The following is a 19,961-nucleotide window of genomic DNA, read 5'->3' as shown; positions in this document are numbered from 1 at the left end:
CGAGTCACATGACTTGACTCGAGTCGCAAATTTAAGGACTTGTGACTTGCTTGACTAAATAAAGAAAATGACTCGACTTGACTTGGACTTGAGATCCAGTGACTTGAGACTTGACCTTCATGACTCGGCAGGACTTGACTTTATAACAACTCTAATTATTATTATAAATCATTACGACATAATTTGGTAAACAAAACGCAAGCCACTGACTTGACACAGACTTAACAGAATACAAAGTAGTATTTTGCCTATTTTCAAAATGTTATATTTAAAACATTTAAAATGTGTAATTAAAAAAGTAAATTTCTGAGGAAAAATGAATAAGGTCGTGTGGCAAAAATATATTTGTTCCTGTTTGATACAGTGATTTGACCCTTATCAGGACTCGACTTGCTTGATTTGTTTGTACTGTGACTTGCTTGAGACTTGAACATGTGTAACTTGCCCCCACCTCTGCAGATAACCCAGGATTCCGCTTATCCAGGGTTTAGGATGACCCAGGGTTAACAATTTCAAGTGTGAAAAGCCCTATAGAGAACCAGGAAGGAGGATGATCGGGTGAGTATAACTGTCCTTGGAAATCTTCTTAGAATCTCGAAGCAGAGAATTAACAGACTGACTTGTCTTTACAGGGATTGGAGAGGAACAAAGACACGTCGATGAGGCACACTCCTCAGGAAGCTGGAGACAAGGGAGAACCAGGAGATTCAGAGAACTAAGGAGGAACACAAAAGGTAAGTCTCTTCGAGATCTGTACAGCGACAGAGAGTCCACTTCATAAACACTAGACCAGACAAATGTGCTGACTCCGGTGTGTGCCTTTGTACTAGCTGCTGATGAGGTGATTGGATGAGTGACAGGTGCAAGTGATCAGAACTCCGGTGATAGTTGTGTTTGGGTGGAGGTGGAGTCTGGCCGTTCTGTGACATCATAAGGGTCAATCTTTTTTTAAATTGAGATTTATTCATTTTCCATTGCTGTATGATTTGTTAGGATAGATAGGACAATAAGTGGCCGAGATACAACTATTTGAAAATCTGGAATCTGAGGGTGCAAGAAAAAAATCTAAATATTGAGAAAATCACCTTTAAAGTTATCCAAATGAAGTCCTTAGCAATGCATATTACTAATCAAAAATTAAGTTTTGATTATATTTACGGTAGGAAATTTACAAAATACTGTATCTTCATGGAACATGATCTTTACTTAATATCCTAAGGATTTTTGGCATAAAAGAAAAATCGATAATTTTGACCCATAAAATATTGTTGGCTATTGCTACAAATATACCCCAGCGACTTAAGATTGGTTCTGTGGTCCAGGGTCATAAATACTGGTAATATATGAAAATGCCAAGGTCTCTGGTAAGAGGCGGTTTGGATAAGTGATATTTATGTTCCATCTGGTTGAATGAGCAGTCTGGTGTCAATGACTTCTAAGAATGCAGTGAGGAAAAGAGCAGGAATCCTTTTCAGCAGTCTTGAACTCGAAGCACTGTGGGATGCCAAAATCCTGGAGCACCAAAGTGTCCTAAAATCTGGAACTTGCAGATTTTCTCCTGTGGAACTCATTTACATAGTCCAAAACACTCAATTAGAACAGTGTTTTTAAAGGTTCGCTGATTAACTTATGAAACAATTACCAGAATACTTTTAGCAATGTTCTGAACACATAAAGAGTTCAAACATAATGGAAAAAGATTGAATTGTCATGCGTGCATTCTGTTTTATGTAAACAGCTGAATTTGTGTAAGGGTCATTCCACAAAATCGGTGCCTTTTGCGTCCCTAAGAAATAATCAAACATAGAATTAATATAACAACAAATAAATGTACGATTTAAAAACTTAACAATACTATGTATTCTTACATCAATATTACATGATAAACAAAGTCAATTAAATATTATTTTTAAATCATTTTAATAGCATTTATGCTGATAAGTGTAAGGTTTTTGGCCTGTCCCTCATTATGATTTTTCTTTTTCCGTAAGCCTATGGGAGGAAAACGCTTAACGCGGAATTAAACGGATTGCATTCTTATGGGCTCATCTTCTTGTCTGTATATGAATTACTAATAATGTGTAGCTATTCTGCCCTCACTTTGCTGTCTCTCTTCCCGAAGTTAGACAGATAGATAAACTCTTTCCAACATGTAGACTTGTGGGAGAATGCTGCTTTATTCCACACCACGTTGAATGTGTATGTTGAAACAGAGTGAAACTACAGAAAGGAGGAGAAGTATACTGAAGCTATAGTTATCTCTAACAACATAATAATATCTCCTTTTAGTGTCATTTATGCTATATAGTCCTTTCATAGCTTTATAAACAATAAATTCATCAAATTGAATACAAATTATCTATAAAAAAACTTAGACAATGCTTTCTACAGATGATCACAAGATGAATGGCTGCTGCAAGTTTGTTGTGTGAAGTTCTACTTAAAAAAGGTAACTAACTGAATTTAACTGACTTAGAATGTTACTATGGTAACTATATTTTAAAGCAAGGTACATGACTAGGTATCAGAATTAATCACTACAAATATTAAACTCAAATAGATGATCCAGAACACTCCCTGCCTGGCATCTGTATGGATATCATCATTTTACTGACATATAGTCCACATTATTCCATTTCTGAAGGCAAGAGAAGGACTGTGTCTGAGATAGGACGTAGGTAGACCCTTGGTATTCCATCCTTTATTGTCTTCACCTCAACCTTCCTGACTCTTCCATCCTTTCCTTGAAACCCCTTTAGTACAATGCCCATGGGCCATTCACTTCTTTTAACTTGACTGTCCTTAAGCAGAACTACGTCACCATGTCGAAGGTTACGTTCTTCTTGTTGCCACTTTCTTCGAGTTTGTAAAGTATTTAGATACTCACTTCTCCATCGATGCCAGAAGGTGTTGGCTAAACTTTGAACTTGTCTCCACTGGCGGATGTTGAGGTCCTTTTCATTAAAGTTTCCATCTGGGGCTAGAAGTGTGCCAGTCTTTTGTGTGAGAAGTGTTGCTGGGGTTAGGATGAGAGGATTGTTTGGATCCATTGATACTGGTATTAATGGACGAGCATTTACTATAGCTGAAACCTCTGCTGTGAATGTGATGAGGACTTCATGGGTGAGCTTTGCCTGACTGACTTTCAGCAACATAGAATCAAGGATGCGCCTGGTGATGCCTATCATGCGTTCCCAGCTGCCTCCCATATGCGATGAGTGTGGTGGGTTGAAACTCCAAGTCAGTGCATCCATTATGACTTCAAAAAAATCCTGTATTGTAGTATCTGTACTGATTTTCAGTTCCTTGCATGCCCCAACAAAGTTTGTACCACAGTCAGACCTTATCTGTTTAGCTGGACCACGAATGGAGAAGAATCTCCGTAGAGCATTTATGAAGCTTGATGTGTCCAATGATTCAATCATTTCAATATGTATAGCTCTTATGCTCAAGCATGTGAATAGTACTGCCCAGCGTTTGCTATTAGCTTCACCTCCTCTAGTTCATCGTGCTGTGATCTTCCATGGTCCAAAAACATCCAGTCCGACATAAGAGAAAGGGGGATCAGTACTCATGCGGTCTACAGGTAAAACGGCCATTTTTTGTATTTCTATCTTTCCTCTCAATTTGCGGCAAGTGATGCACTGATGGATAATGCTACTAATTCTTCATTTGCCACCAATTATTAATTATCAGACCAGCAGCTCTCAAAGTACCTTCTGTGAAATGGCGTCCTTGATGTTGAACCTGGGAGTAATATTGTCGAATGAGTAAGGTTGTAATGTGACTACGACCAGGTAAGATTAAAGGGTTCACTTCATCTTTCTCAAAGGCTGACTGGGATAAGCAGCCACCAATCCTGAGTAGGCCAGACTCATCTATGTATGGGCTCAGATTGAAGAGAGGACTGTTCTTAGATATGTTTGTTTTTCTCTCAAGGCACTTTAGTTCATCCTGAAAGGTCTCCCGCTGCAGGCTACGTATTATGACCTCCTTAGCATTTTGTAGCATTTTTCTACTGAATGTGGTTTATGACAGACGTACCATCCTCTGCGTTCCTTTGATTTGTTGTCTTTGCTGAAAGAGTGAGCAATGTGTTTTAGTCTTGAAATAGTGTGTAGAAGGCATTGCCAGTCTGAAAACTTCTCAAAGTATGTAGTGTCAAGTTTATGGCAGACAACTTTAGTGGCACAAACGCTGACCTCGGGGCGAATTTCATCATCAGATTCAGGATCAACTAAATCCATTGGAGTTGAAGTTTCATGTTCAAGTGACTTGTACAGGAATGCTGGCCCTGTTAGCCATGTGCTCTTCATTAGGTTTTCAGCTAAGATCGATCTTGAAGCATGATCAGCAGGGTTGTGGTCAGTAGGAACATACTTCCATTGCTCTGGGCATGTGGATCTTCTTATAGACCATTTCAACGGATATTCTGCGGTTTAAGGAAGTGACGTCTTTGTTCCTTGGACATTTCCGGTTAGTGTTTGAGCGCATTCAAAACAATGGCGGCATGCGCTTGATGCACAGTGAGATTGCGATAATTTATTTAATCCTGCTGTTTAAAATGTCAAAATTAAAATTAGATACTTGTTGCTCGGTGGTTGGGTGCTCCCAACTGGAACTAACATTAATTTATAAATAATCGGAAATGAAAGGGTTTAGATTTCCGAGAAACGCACCTGGATTGCAACAGTGAGGTGAGAAGCAGAATAGCAACTAGTATCTCTACGATTCAGGTAAGAAAAAGTTCTTGTTTTTTCCATTTGATTCTTTGTATTTATTTACGTTAACTCTTCAAGTATGATGCAGCATTGTGTTTTCGTCATTGTTTACATATGCGCCTAACTTAGCATTTTGATTCTTGTTTAGTGAAAAAGTCCAAGCTTTTATTTCCGTTTTATTGCAAGCGTTATGTGGGCTATAATTAAATATGAGTTCTCATTAGTTGTCTAGCTATCTTGTCAGCAGATAAATGCAGTGAGTAACACGTTATAGAAATGTATACTGTAAACTCAACTGCAGTAGTTTACAAAAGCTAACGATAAAAATTGTTCATCACTTATGCTTCTCTAATGTTAATTCCAACATGTACTGGTGTATTAAACATTAATAGTATTATTTATAAATATTGTGCATTAAATTAAATAATTGTTTTTCTACTTTGGTCTTTAGGAAAGCCATCATCTGTAATGTAAGACATCTAAGACAGTGAGTGCTACATGGAGACGGGAAGAACAGCTGGTTGTCCTGCAGTGCCAAACCACATGTGACCATATGATCACCCAGACGTGTTTGAGAACTTGAGGATGAAATGCAATGTAGTACTCAAAGCTGCTCATGGTCAGCCTGCTGCTTTTGATATTGATCAGATGTCTCTGTCTCTGTCTTTTGTTTATATGCAGTACTGGTCAAATGTCTGGACACATTACTATTTTTTTTATGTTTTTAAAAGAAGTCTTTTATGCTCATCAAGCCTCCATTTATTTGATCAAAGATACAGACAAAATCAGTAATATTGTTAAATATTACAATTTTAAATAATGGTTTTCGGTTTTAATATTCTTTATATTTTTTTCTGTGATGCAAAGCTGAATTTTGATAAGTTCGTAAGTAACACTGTTTGTCTTGCTTCAGTTTAACCGAACATAAGATTGATGTCATCCATTGTACGAACAAATGATCCCAACTTTTTGGCTAAGGAGTTAATTGTAAGCATCCAGACTGCGATAAGCGTTTACCGCCATCTCTCGTGTACATGCCCGCAGCATCAATCAGAGCCGCTATGAGCCGTCTGGAAGACTACTTTTAATGTTCTTTGTAAGTTTGCACGTTAGTCATATTTAAAGGGTAATTCCAATCACCATTAATTAAGTTTTTTTTAATACCGTAACTTGCGTTTTCGCTAGACTTAAAAAGTACGCGCTGTAGGTTTTGACAGATCTAAGATTTAAAAATGGCGCTACCGGAAATGCTTCAGGACCAGACATGCGCAGTAGCGTTCCAACGCCTTTGTTATTGTTTACGTCCTTGAAATGGTCTATACGCTGTACTCGGTTGTTCACATAAAATCTTCTAGATTCATTTTGGATGTATTCAAGAACAACTTTATTATCTGAGTAGAAAGTGACAGAATCAAATTTGACATCAATCTCATCTGTGACATTTTCAGCCATCTCAACGGCAAGTACAGCTGCACATAGCTCAAGTCTTGGAATTGTAATTTCAGGGCGCGGAGCGAGCTTGGCTTTTCCACAAAAATGAAACCGACGTTTACTTTGCCATCTGTATCAGTGGTCCTTAAATAGGCAACAGCAGCAATGGCAGTGGTAGAAGCATCACTGAAAACACACATTTCTTTTCTCTGTGCGTTGTTGAGACTGTCGGGGGTGTATGGCCATTTTTTCCAATTCTTCCAAAGAGTCTCTCCATGATTTCCATTCTTTGAACATCTGTTCTGACAGAGGAGCATCCCAATCACATGCCTCCATGGTGAGCTCTCTGAGCAAACATCTTCCTTTAATGATTACAGGTGCTGCAAATCCAAATGGATCAAATAGGCTGTTAATTGTAGATAAGACTACACGTCTTGTGTATGGTTTCTGATCATTTGACACCTGAAAGGTCAAAACATCTTTTGAAACATCCCAGCTAACTCCTAAACTTCTCTGCATATGGGGAAAGTCAGCTGCAATGTCCAAGTCCTTCATGTTCTTTGCTAAGTCGTTTTGAGGTAATGCTCTAATCACTTCCACTTTGTTTGAGGCTATCTTGTGTAGGCGATTTGAGGCTGCTTGCATGGCTTGGGGATTTCATAGGAGTGTGATGGCTTCTTGTTCTGTAGGAAGGGATACCAGGGCATCATCAACATAAAAGTTCCTCTCAATGAACTGTCTTGCCTCTGAACCATGGTCTTTCTCTCCTTTTATAACTGCTTTCTTGAGCCCGTACATAGCCACAGCTGGTGAGGGACTGTTGCCGAAGACATGCACTCGCATTCTGAATTCTACAACTTCATTTTCTAGGTCGTTGTTTTTGTACTAGAGGAAACACAAGAAGTTACGGTGGTCTTTTCTGACTGCAAAGCAATGAAACATTTGCTGGATGTCAGCTGTTATGGCAACTTGTTCTTTCCTGAAGTGCAGTAACACCCCAAGTAGGCTGTTGTTCATGTTGGGCCCAGTCAGAAGAACACTGTTCAAAGACACTCCTTAATATTGAGCGCTAGAGTCAAAGACAACCCTAATTTGACCCGGCTTTTGTGAATGATACACCCCAAAGATAGGAAGGTACCAGCACTCTTCATTGTCTGAGAGAGGTGGCGCAAGTTCAGCATGCCTGTTTTCAAAGATCTTAGCCATGAAGTCAAGAAAATGGTCTTTCATGAGTGGTTGTTTTTTCAGCATACGTGTGAGTGAATGGAGACGGTTACTTGCCTGTTGTCTGTTATTAGGAAGTTATTAGGCGAGGACTGCGAAAGGGAAGTGAAGCAACCCAGCTATTTGTTTCATCTTGATAGACTTCTTTGTGCATCATCTTCAGAAAGGCAAGATCTTCCATAGATGGAGCTAGTTTGTCGTCATCCTTTGTAGACTGGAAGATGTCAGCCATGTTGCTCTTTGTGTGTGTTGTTGCAAGTTTGTGTTTCAAAGGTAAGGTCAGTGAAGTCCCATGTTCATTGTAATGGCAAAACTTCTGTTTGATTTTGATATTGTTAAGACATGGTCTCATTTGGCTGTGGCGCCCATTCATGAAAACACTTTTCTTGAAAGCACTAACTTTGACTGGTTTGTGGGCCCCATTCAGACAGACATCTCCTACTATTACCCATCCCAAGGCTAACTTCTGAGCAAATGGAGCGTGTGGAGGACCATTGTGCTGTGTGCCTCAGCGTCAAGTGGAGGTAAGCTATGAGCTATTGGTTTGAGATGAGTATGGTTCCAAGCAGCATTAGGAGTTGTAATCTCAGTTGTCATGTAGTTCGTTACACTCAATGAGTGTGGGAAGTGTGAATCTAGCACTCTTATCGTTGGATTCTACAATGAAACCTTTTGCTCTGCGTCCCAGGATTTCTGATGTGCCGGCACATGTTTTCATTGTGTAAGGAGATGACTTTTCAGTTACAATGAATTTGTCAAAGAAAGCAGACTTTGCAAATCTTTTTAGAAAGGTCTTGCGTTCATCTAATGGTTTCTCCCTAAATCCTCTGCATTTGTAGAGAGGGTGGGGTTTCTCATGAATTGGACACTGTTTGCTGAAGTCTTCTACTACCAGCACAGACTTTCCTTTAGGAATTGCATGGTCTACTTCTGTCTTGTGCACAGTAACAGGGAACCTTTAGGCTCTGGAGGAAAACTTCTGTCCTGTAGGTGGTGTTGTGTTTGGTACAGTAATTGTAAAACTGGGGTCATTTCTCATATTTGCTTCATTCCTGATGAAGGTGGAAAAGAATGAGAAAGGAGGAAAGCTAACATTGTGTTCTCGCTTATATCTAGACCCTTGTTGCATCCACTCCACTTCTCCTGAAGGGCAAACGGCAGTTTTTCAAGAATAGGGGCAATGCCTCGTGCAGTGTCCAGATAAGACAAACCAGGGAGGTATCCTTCCACTTTGGCAGACTCAGTCTCTAATAATAAATCTGCTAGTTCTTTGAGACGTTGAGGTTCTCTGTTAGAGAGTTTGGGAAAACGGTCTATTTTATTTAAGAGTGCAGATTCCATCGCTTCAGCTGACCCATAGCACTGTTCCAGTCTTTCCCAGATCCTGCTGAGTTCTACAGAAAGGTGAGTAATATGAACTGATCTTATTCGTCGAGCATGCTCAGCTGATTCTGGACCAAGCCACTTAGATAACAAGTCAAGCTCCTCACAAGGCTTTAAGACAAAGTCTTCGATAGCATTTGCACTTTGATAGCACTTCGATAGTTGATTTCCATGCCCAGTAATTCTCTGGCTTGTCATCAGACTTCATGAGACCAGCAGTGAGTAAGTCTCTGCGTGCTAGGAACTTGGCTAAATTTAGTATCTCTGAGTTTTCAGGCTTTATGCATATGGCTCATTTCTCATGTTTGGTGAGTAATACCCAGGGTTTAAATTCGGCCGGGGCCGTCCGGGGCTAAGCCCCGGCACATAGACTCCAGGGCTCGACATTAACGCTTCATTAATGCCAGACAAGTAACATGATTAACACATCACTAACCAAAAATAATTATGTAAACACCAAAACGCAAGTATTATTCTGATTTTATTACATTTAGAGTAAGTGGTGAATAGTGGATATAGCTACTGTATGCATCTATTGACAGTATAAGGTTGCGCTGCTGAGGCGAGGTTCACACAGCCTCTCCAGGAGAAACCAAAACGCGCAACACTAAGAAACTCAGCATACTGAGGTAAAAATTCAAAATGGAAAGTTTTTATATTTAAAATACAGTTAGTTAGGCAACATCACTCACCATTACGACAGTTTAATAGTTCTATAAACAGTTCAATGAGCAAATACAATATTAAGGGACTCAATATTATACGACTCAATGACTCACTCATTAAACGCTCACGACTGGTGTTTTAATTTAGTTTAAAAGTATAATTTCCACCATCATTTCTTGTTTGTATATTACATTTTTGTTTTTAAAGAATCTCATAGTTTAATGTAGTTGTATTTTTCAGTGTAAATAATTTAATTTGATAACGTATAGATAATAACAATCACATTATTATAATTTAATTTATAGATCAAATGTAAGAATTTGAAATTGAAGTTAATGAGATTAATGAGAAAATGCCCTCTATAAAAGGTAAAAAAAAAAAAAAAAAAGCCCTTGGATAAAATAAAAAACATGCAAATTTATAACCTATGTCACAGCTTATAGAAAACCAATGAGAATATTGCATTAGAATAAATCATATTTGCAAAAAAACAAAACACACACACACACACATACATAATACATATTTCCATTGTCCTCATTTGTAAGTCGCTTTGGATAAAAGTGTCTGCTAAATTGTTAAAGTACTAAATGTGTATGTGTGTGTATATATATATATATATATATATATATATATATATATATATATATATATATATATATATATATATATATATATATAATTTGCTCGATACCATAGAGCCCCCCCCCCCCATAACAAATCCCAATTTAACCCCTGGTAATACCCATTTGAGGTATAGCATTTTGATGGATGAGAATAATGAGTTATTGTGTCTTGACTCTTCGCTTCTTTTTCAGGTGCTTTGATGGGCTCAAAACTGTTTTGTGGGTCCTGCAACTGAAAGAGTGTCTTACCAAATGAACTGACATGTGGTGGTGTTTCTTGAGAAAATTGAATAGACTCTCTGAGATGGGAGAGCATTTTGCTGTTCTCTGTCGTCTGACTGAAACAGTGGTGTGACGGTCTTGTTTGATACATGATGATCTCTGCTTTTTTATGTATATTGATCATGAACATATTTGTCAGTTCGCTTAAGTGAGTAGAGATTTGAGTTGATTTCTTTACATTCATGTTCAGGTGATTCTTCTATGTCAGCTGCATCAACTATTGCCTCAAAGGCTGCAGCTTCAGCTAAGGCTGCTTCTGCCTCTTTCTCTTGCTGGAGTGCTTCTGTAGCCTCTAAACGAGTCTCTTCTACTTTAAGTTGTGCTTTCTTTACTTTTATTTCAATCTCTCTTTGTGCATATGCTGCTCTTGTACGGGTGGCTTCAGCTTTAGCTCGTGCCTCTATTGCAACAAGACTGACAGCTGATCTTCTTGAATATGTTGATCTGGATGACTTAGATGAGTGTGAACGTGAACACACTGACCTGTTCACATGGCTCACATTTTCCTTTGAAAGCATTTTACTGTAGATTCACTGAGCAGATGAGAAGTAACACAATAATATCTCCTTTTAGTGTCATTTATGCTATATAGTCCTTTCACAGCTTTATAAACAAATTCATCAAATTGAATACAAATTATCTATAAAAAACTTACAGACAATGCTTTCTACAGATGATCACAAGATGAATGGCTGCTGTTTGTTGTGTGAAGTTCTACTTAAAAAAGGCAACTAACTGAATTTAACTGACTTAGATTGTTACTATTTTAAAGAAAGCTACATTACTAAGTATCAGAATTGATCATTACAAACATTAAACTTTAAGTTTTGTCTTTTAAAAACACTTACAATTAACGCATTAAGCCAGGTTAAGTATTTTAGAATGTTCCTGTCAAGGTTGCATTCGTTACTATAGCAACAGTAGACTCATGATTGTGTTTTCAAAAATAAAACAATCATTGTTAAAAGAATCATTTTTGTTATGTCGAAATCACGAGAAAATTAAGTCATGATCACGAGAAAACAAGAAATAAAAAAATTATAATAATGCATGGCCGCTATAGAACTTCCGTATCAGACACTGAAACTGAAATGACATTGACATTAAAATTCTGCAGCAGTAATGACATTTAAGAACGTTATCTATAGTGTGACGGATCGGTGGCCCTCCCCCTCATCATCATCACCACCCCGTCCCTTATTCGCCGCCCTTCACCAGGCTCCCGACTGGAGTGGGTGGATGAGAGGAGGGGCGTGGGATCAACGCGGGCTGGCGGCGTGTGATGAGGCACAGCTGGACTAAATGAAGCTCATCACCGCCGCTGTTAAATGCCCAGCGCGCCTCTCCTCGAGAGACCGGTCTCTTCCCTCCGTGCATGCACGCTGGTGTCCTCGTGGGTCCAGGAAGGGTGCGTAGAGGGACATCGCGCCACCGGAGATGTGAGCTGCAGAACCCGCGGTCCGGGAGAACGCCGCACCAGACACGGCCGCCGGGCCAGGATGCCGGGCCGATCAAGTCCCGCCAAAGGCCGAGGAAGAAGAGGAAGAGCCGCCGCTCAGAAGAGGCCGCCGCCTCAGAACCGGACCAGAGCGGGAGCGCGTGCGGCCACCGGACTCCGCCCTTCCTGGACCCTTCCCCTTTTGAACACTGCCCTCCTTCACGAGCCCCGCAGCACAACGAGGACACCAGATCCCCCCGTTTTGTTGGACACTTTATTTTAGTAACTTTGTTTAATTAAAGCCTCTCCGAGGCCTGACGCCACACCCACTGTGTCTGTCGTTGGCTCCTCCCGTCACAATAGTCTATAGTCCGTTTAGCCAAGTTTAAAATCAACTACAAATATAGTAGAACTACTACTTCGTTCTACCACTAAAGATTACTTTGGAAATAAACTTCCTGATTTGTCTAAGCTCCTCAGCATACCAGATAGTTTAAAAGAACTTGATGTTGCAACAGAAACTATTCTTTTAAGTTTAACAGTCCGACACTATGGTTTAATGAACACACTTTTGCCCTCAAGTGAGCAGCGCAGAAAATGGAGCCCAGCTGGAAGAAAACAAAACTAGAGGTATTTCATGAAAGCATAATATTTCTACCAATAGAAAGGCCTTAAAACTGCTACAGTATTTACTTACTTTCCCACTCTTTTAGAAGAAAACAAACACATCCCCATGTATTTATCGACTAAATTAACAAGAAATAAAGTATCAACAGCTTCAGACAGGGTAATATAGATCCCTATAGGAATAATTTCAAACATTCCCTGCTATAGGAGAAGAAGAATTGTCTAAACTTGTTAAATCATCTAGGTCGTCAACATGTATCTTAGAACCTACCAAACTTACCAACCAAATTAAAAGATATGCTTCTAGAAGTTGTAGAACCACTTCTTAATGTTATTGACTCATCATTATGATCCCAAAAACTTTCAAGCTAGCTGTTATTAAACTCTTAAAAAAAAAACACACACACAAACTTCGAGAATCTCAAGACTTGAGACTCAAAATTCTAGATAATTAGTTAACTACAGACCGATTTCAAATCTCCCTTGTCTATCAAAATTACTGGAAAAAGTGGTATCTTCACAACTATGTTGCTTTTTGGAAAGAATGATTATCTGAGAGGAATTCTAATCAGTGTTACATGTGACTTGCTTTTGTCTTTCGATATGGTTGCATCTCTCTGTTAGTGTTACTAGACGTCAGTGCTATCTTTGACTATCAACTACTATCAACCACAACATTCTCTTGGATAGGCTTGGAAATTATACGTTGGTATTAATAGAATTGCTTTGGCATGGTTGAAATTGTACTTTTCTGACCATTTGTAAGAGTAAATGAAGAGGTGTCGTATTGATAAGTTTGGTATGGAGTACAATTATCCCATTTAGCATACAAACTCTGGAGCAATCTTCCTAGGGTTGTTCAGGAGACAGACACACTCCGTCAGTTTAAATGTAGATTAAAGACTCATTTATTTAACCTACCATATGATACACATAACACACTTTCACAATTCTATAATTCCTTAATCCCTTAAGGTATTTTCAACCGGAACCATGCAGTAACATTTTCCATAACACCCGTTGTACTTGTTACATCATAAGAAGAATGGCATGCTTATATTAGTCTGTCTGTCTCATCCTTATTCTGAGGTTACCAGATCCAGACCAGATGGTGGTGTGAATGCATCATACCATGACTAGCTGGGACTGAAACGCAGTTTTATCAAGAAGAATGTTCATTGTGCTTAAGGCAGTGATAAGCCAGTTGTCTACTACTGGCTACACAGCAGCTCTACCTCCATTTTGTCCTATCTGCTGGACAGACTACAACTCTTTATTTTCCCACCTAATGCCGGTGCTGTACCTCGATTGTTATTACGTCGTGTTTGTTCACTTAGGCACATCTTGCATCGTTGATCCCTTAAACCTATCCCATACCTAAATTTAACAACTACCTTGATAACTATTAAGGAGTCAGCAAATTAGGAGTTTATTGAGGCGAAAATTGTAGTTAACCGTTGAGTCAACCCTTGATGACTCAGCGCAGTGCCCTGCAACTGATAACTTTCTAGAGATTGTTTTGCTCCATTGTGGCAACTGTCTGTCTAACATAATCATCTAATGTCACAGGTTGTCTCCCGGTCCTTTGAAGTCTGGCCACAGGCTGTTCTCATTCAAGCCAATGTTTACACAGTCTTTCTGACTGATTGTGTCCAGTCCTCTGGCAATTTTATGTGGAGCTGGTAGTTGAACAGAAAATAAGAAGGACTGCAGCACTGTGTGACCGTTGAATACTTTATCAAGGTGACTTTGCACAACACCCAGAAATTTGTTTCCTATTCTGTTTGTCCAAATGTGTAAAATAAACACAAAGCCACCTAACTGCAACAACTATCTTAGTCTGCCTTACATTTTACTGAGCATATTTCAGATTATTACTGTACTGTAATGATGTGGTATAACCAAGTTGGGCAAAGATTGCAAAATGATACTTATAGGCTTACCCTTTCATTCACCTCTTGTAAGAGGTTCATAATCCAAGTAACAGATCTTAAAAAATTGGTCATCTAGTCATTTCTTCCCTCTTTTTAATCACCAAAGTCACAAGACAAGGCTTTACATAAGACCAATTGCTTTAATCTGGTTACAAATGAACCACAGATTTGTCTTGCTCTTGTACCACGTGCTGAAATGCCATTTTATTTTTTATTTTTTTTAGAAAATAAAACACTCTTTTAGTTTACTCAAATTGAGTAATCAAGGTCAAAGTCTTCTATTGTCTTAAATATGTCTTGCACAACTGAACCACTCAAATGAAGCATAGCATTATCTTTAATGCCATCAGCAGTCAGATAAAATTTGAAAGTTCACCCCACACAATCAAATGCTCTGTGCAACACTGTGTGCATGTCAAATAGAGCAAGAAGAAGTAAATTCAGCTCCATCAACATGTTTCTTGTTTCCCTTTATTCCTTTTTGTTCTTCAGCTTGCTGTCCCCACGAATCTAAAGAATAATCCATATTTATACATACTCTTCAGGTCCATGATCCTTGGTGCCAAATGTAGTGTCACACACACTGGTCAAACTTTTATAATGCTTCTATTCCTCATACACTTCATTTCTCTCACATTTCTCCATTTCCTCTCTAGGGCCCACTATTCTGCACACGTAATTTATATACTGCTTCATTTTAAAAGTTGCACGCTCTGGAGGCCGTATTTTTCGGTCACAAGTGTCATTGAGGCTCATTGAAAAAAAAATCTCATTAAAAAAATTAAATAAATAACCATCGCATTCCAAAGTAAAGAAGAAATTAGCAATTCACACCTCATGAGGCAATAACAATCAATTTTATAATGGTTACTTTTCTGAAATGAGATATCCTTAATAATATATGCAGGTGACAAATACAAAAACAAACAAACAAACAAACAAAAAAAGTCCAGATAAGAGACATAGCATTGCATGAACAGTGCTTGGAAAACTTGACAAGAAATATAGATATCTCAAGTTCATAAAATAGTCACCAGTTCGTATTTGGTTTCAGGATTTGACCATCCTGCTACTGCTCCATCCACACTGTTAAGCATGAGATTTTTTAAAGTAAATTCATAAGAAAAGGGGGAAAAAACAGATAAACAAACAAAAACCTATTAATTTTGTGTCAATGAAAAAAAACATATTGGAGTATTATTAATGTATTACTTTAAAGAGTAAAAAAAAAAAAAAACTGCATTCACGAGAAAGTAGGGACATTGGATCATTTTTGGTCCTCCTTTTTTGATTTTGTTTCATAAATAACTTTATCAAATGCTTTACATCTCCCTTTTATGAATACACAAGTCATTTCAAAAACTGTGATTGATTTTCAAAATGTTATAATGTCCAGAAGGCACTGAATACCAGGAATGATCTACAGTGTTTTCAGTTTGCACCATGTGGAGGTAAAGTCATATCAGCGCCATCAAGTGTTACCTGACTGAACTTCAGGTCATTAAAACTGGAAGAGTTATTTTTCTTGAGTTAATGATTTATGTTAACGCCTCCATTCTTCTTGGTTCAGCCACCAAAGCTGTATATAAATAAATAATAAATTAGCACTGATTTATTCATCTGTTCATATGTTTTCATATTTCAGTAATGCAGAATTAGCTATATCATCTTATGAATGAAGCTACAGCTCTGGGAGAGTGTGCTTAAATGGAGCAAACCAATGGAAAGTGAAAATAATAAAAAAGAGCAATATGGATGGCTGGAACATTTGTTCCATCTGGATTTATGTGAGTGAAGTTCATATAAAATAAGGGGGGAAAATGCATTATTGGCCTTGTTTTGAGTTTCATTTGCACGTAAAGCATCCTGTAATATTTAGTGTAATTATATTTTCCATTATATTGCATTTTTATGCACATGGCATTATTGTCAAAGGATTCATATAGGCCAGGGCTGCTCAGTCCTTTTCCTTGAGATCTACCTTTCTGTCTTTCTGCAAAGTTCAGCTAAAACAGATCTTCAATAGGAACCAGCTAAATAAGATCTTGTGGAGCATGGTATATTTATTTTCTAGGTATATGTAGAGCTCCAGGAGAAGGCTTGGACACTCTGGATATAGGCACTTTCAAGAAATTCAGTTGGACTATCACCACTGAAAATAATTAAAACAATTCAAATAATAATACAATTAAAGTGAAAAAATGCTATAAATCAGACAATAAAATACATCAGTCTTTCACTTAAAGGAAGGCCTAATATTATTTAGCAACAACAACAAAAAAGAAAAGAAAAAAAGGCTTGGGTTGTGTTATAACTGTTCCGACCCATGCAGTGTCTTCAATCATTAACGGTAGAAAATAGGAATTAAATGTTTTTAGATTTATTATATATTTGTACTATAATAATCATGTTTATATTTATATCTAGAGCCTCTGCACCTGTTTCTGTGGTGTTTGGGAGTACGGGTGAATGGAAATATAATTTACCTGATATGAAATCAATGGAAGTCTAAAGACTTTGGCAAGCAAACATCTCTTTGTGTGTAGGTGTGTGTGTTGTGGGTGTGCAGGTTTGACTATACTTGTTAGGTCCAAAAATGTCCTCACTAAAAGTGAAACCTGTTGAACACGGACTGGTGAGCCTGACCTTAAAAGGGCCTTGCTATTTAAATCTAGAGTTTCTGTGAGGGTTATGTTTAGGGGTAGGGTTGGGTTAGGCAATAGAAAATATCCTTAACCTAATAAAAAAAAAAAAAAAATGTAAGTCTATGAGATGTCCTAACTAACATAGTGAAACATACATGTATGTGAGTGTGACTGAGTGAGAGAGAGGGAGAGAGAGAGAGAGAGAGAGAGATAGAGAGATGGCGCTGTGTTCAGTGCTCTCACAGCCACAGTGTGAGGAAACTTCGCCAAGCAACTTCAATAAGACTTTCTGCTCTCTTAACAGCACACGGATTTCCCCGCTGCCTCTGAGGATGTGACTCCAAACGGTTTGCTCAGTGTGCTGTTCTAGATTGTTACACGGACACACAAATCTAAAATCCCCGGAGCGAGTAAGTTTGTGGAGTAGGCGAGTTTTTTTCCGCGGGATCGATGGCGCTACATATGTGAGAAAAAGCACAAAGAATGTTACTGGGTTTGAAATCACGCTGCTTGTGATTCTGACGCTATTTCGCATGGAACTATGAACGATCCGGAGCTCACGCCGATCTCCAAGGCGCAGCAGCGAATGGCTTCGGCTTTACCCGGGGAGGTGAGCCCTCTGTCCGGCAGCGTGTGCAGACCCGAGCGCAACGGGATCTTCTTCATTCACTGCTTCATCTGTGGGAGCGGGGTAACCCCGGGGAAAGAGCTGAGCCTACAGGTAAAATACCAACGAGAAAAGGATGGCCCGTTTTTCCCTTTCCTGCAAGGCCAGGACCCGGCTCCTGGCGCTCCGGAGATCGGTCCGGATGGGGACGCTCTGGTGTGCGCTGTGTGCCACTGTTTCCTGCGCGAACAGTGGAACTCATTCGAGCGCAACAGGACGCCGATTGAGAAGCGCATGTACTGGCTCAAGAGACCATACCAGTGCGACTTACGGAACATTTCATACGATCTGGAGCGAAGAATGAGCGTTAGCAATTACGACGCCAACGAGTCGGACATTTCCTCATTCTCTGATAATGACCTGTCCGAGCAGGACTTGGACCTGTCAGCGTGTGTAATGAATAGCAATAATGCCACAGGTTTCCGTGCGTCTAATAAAGCATCAAGAGAAGGCAGTAGAAAGAACGCAGTGAGTGTTAAGAGCAGTCCTGAGTCAGTGCGATATCCGACCAGAATTTACTCAGGTCAGGACGTATCGAAGTCAGATCGGCGTGCGACTAAAATCATCAATCACACATCGCATTCATCCGTGTCCATGGCTCTCCAGCAGTATGACAGTTTATCAGTGCGCACACCGCTGCAGGAGAACGGCATCATTACGTGCGATAAGCAGTGGATACATGCGTCCACCGGTGATTCTGACGCGCCTGACAGCTGCGATATCAACATCACCAGCGATGACGAGAGAGAGCACGCAGCATCATCTCACTTAGATGTAGAGAGGAGCCAAGCAGCCAAATGTCGCTCCAGTTTTTCTTCCGATGAATGTGCCTGTTATATTTGTGGAAGCAGGCTTCCAGTAGGAGGCCGCTTCAGGGTGTTTGTACAAAAGCAGGAGAGAGCGTCCAGTGAACCATTCTTCCCTTTTCTGTGGCTCCATACCCCTCCACCTGGTGCGGTTCCCCTTAGCCTGGGTGGATACACTCTGGTGTGTACCACTTGCCACTCCTCCCTCATGCAGCAGTGGCAAGGGTTCGAGCTTGCGGATGTTCCTGTTCTCCAGAGACTCTATGTGGTGCCTCTCAACACGGGCGCTGCAACCCCACTTTCTCCACCTGCCATGAATGATTGTGGGGATGGCCTACCAAAAATCCATCCGCTCCCCTCCATGCCACAGAATCGCAGGGAGTCCTGCTACCTATGTGGAGAAGACTGCGGTCGAGAGGTCAGGATGGCATACACCCATGTTGGTGCAAGTAAGGCCCGTAGTGCAATGTATTTTCCATTCATAAATCTGCTACCATGCCCTCCAAATGCTCAGAGAATGCGGAATGGAAGGGTACACTGCTGTGTCGCGTGTCACAGCATTTTGGAAGGGATCTGGGCAGAGTACTGCCTCTGTCTAAGCGAGGAGCTCATTACTTCCGTCACCACGTTCCTTGAGAGATACCACCTGGCCATGGGAAGGGGAGGAGTTTTGGTATCCCCCCCCAGAGGACCCTTGTCGACCCCTTCTCAGACTGCCACAACAACTGCAAGCCACACCTCCATCTGTTACTTGTGTGGGGAGGAGCTGTCTGGTGGAACCGAGTATCAACTTCATGTTAACCCTCCAGGGCGTTGTGGGGAGAGAGAACCCTTTTTTCCCTTTCTAACCGTCCACCCTCCCGCTCCCCGTGCCCACCCTGCTGATGCCACGGGCCTTGTGTCTGCCTGTGCACTGTGCTATCATGACCTGCTGGGCCAATGGACCCAACATGAGAGTCAGGGTTCAGAATCAGGCCCGTCCAGCAGCCCCTGGGCACGTCAGTATAATTGCAACACTTTCATCTGCTTCTTCTGCAGGAAAGAGAAGAAGAGACCTCTTGGACTGAAGGCAGTGTGCGTTGACCGCTTGCCTGTTTTCCTCTATGCTCCAAGGGTCAGCCAGACCCTGGTAATTGACAATGGCAAGCAGTTAACAATTGGCTCCTGTGTGGAATGTAAGTCCATGGTGCTGGCTGGGCAGAACATGAAGCCGGCTAGTGGAATCACACAAAACAAGGTAAGAATGTTATGAGCCAGACTGCTTTCCATTATAATCTTTAGACTCTTGTTTCATAGTCCAGGCAGTTACAAACAATTTTACATGTTTAGAAAATCATTATAACCTCAGCTTACATTTTTTGTCTTTTCAATCAACCAGTAGAGGGTCTTTCAGAGTCTTCTGGGGTCTCAGTTAGTACAGTTTATTAGTCAGCTTTGGCTGGAGCTGTTTCTGGGCCAGCATGCAAAAGTTCATCTGATGCACTGATGAGTGAGAGAGCCAAGTGTTGAAA

General features: G+C 40.0%; 1 protein-coding gene and 1 long non-coding RNA gene across 2 annotated transcripts in view; both read left to right on the top strand.

Moving 5' to 3' along the window:
- The first annotated feature begins 439 nt into the window (after positions 1-439).
- LOC131524018 (uncharacterized) lies at positions 440-5,416 on the top strand. The gene is made up of 3 exons (XR_009266906.1): positions 440-558; positions 633-734; positions 5,173-5,416. It is a non-coding gene; the product is annotated as an uncharacterized LOC131524018 (long non-coding RNA).
- Positions 5,417-16,009: 10,593 nt separating this feature from the next.
- gse1b (Gse1 coiled-coil protein b) overlaps positions 16,010-19,961 on the top strand; it is a 234,955-nt gene continuing 231,003 nt past the window's right edge. Inside the window, 1 exon segment of the mRNA XM_058750715.1 lies at positions 16,010-19,687. Coding sequence (XP_058606698.1) covers positions 17,519-19,687 — 2,169 coding nt within the window. The 5' untranslated portion in view covers positions 16,010-17,518.

Source organism: Onychostoma macrolepis, chromosome 18 (genome assembly GCF_012432095.1).
Source record: "Onychostoma macrolepis isolate SWU-2019 chromosome 18, ASM1243209v1, whole genome shotgun sequence".
Classification (NCBI taxonomy): domain Eukaryota; kingdom Metazoa; phylum Chordata; class Actinopteri; order Cypriniformes; family Cyprinidae; genus Onychostoma; species Onychostoma macrolepis.
The sequence above is the reverse complement of the archived record's forward strand: the minus strand, read 5'-3'. Positions and strand labels throughout refer to the sequence as shown.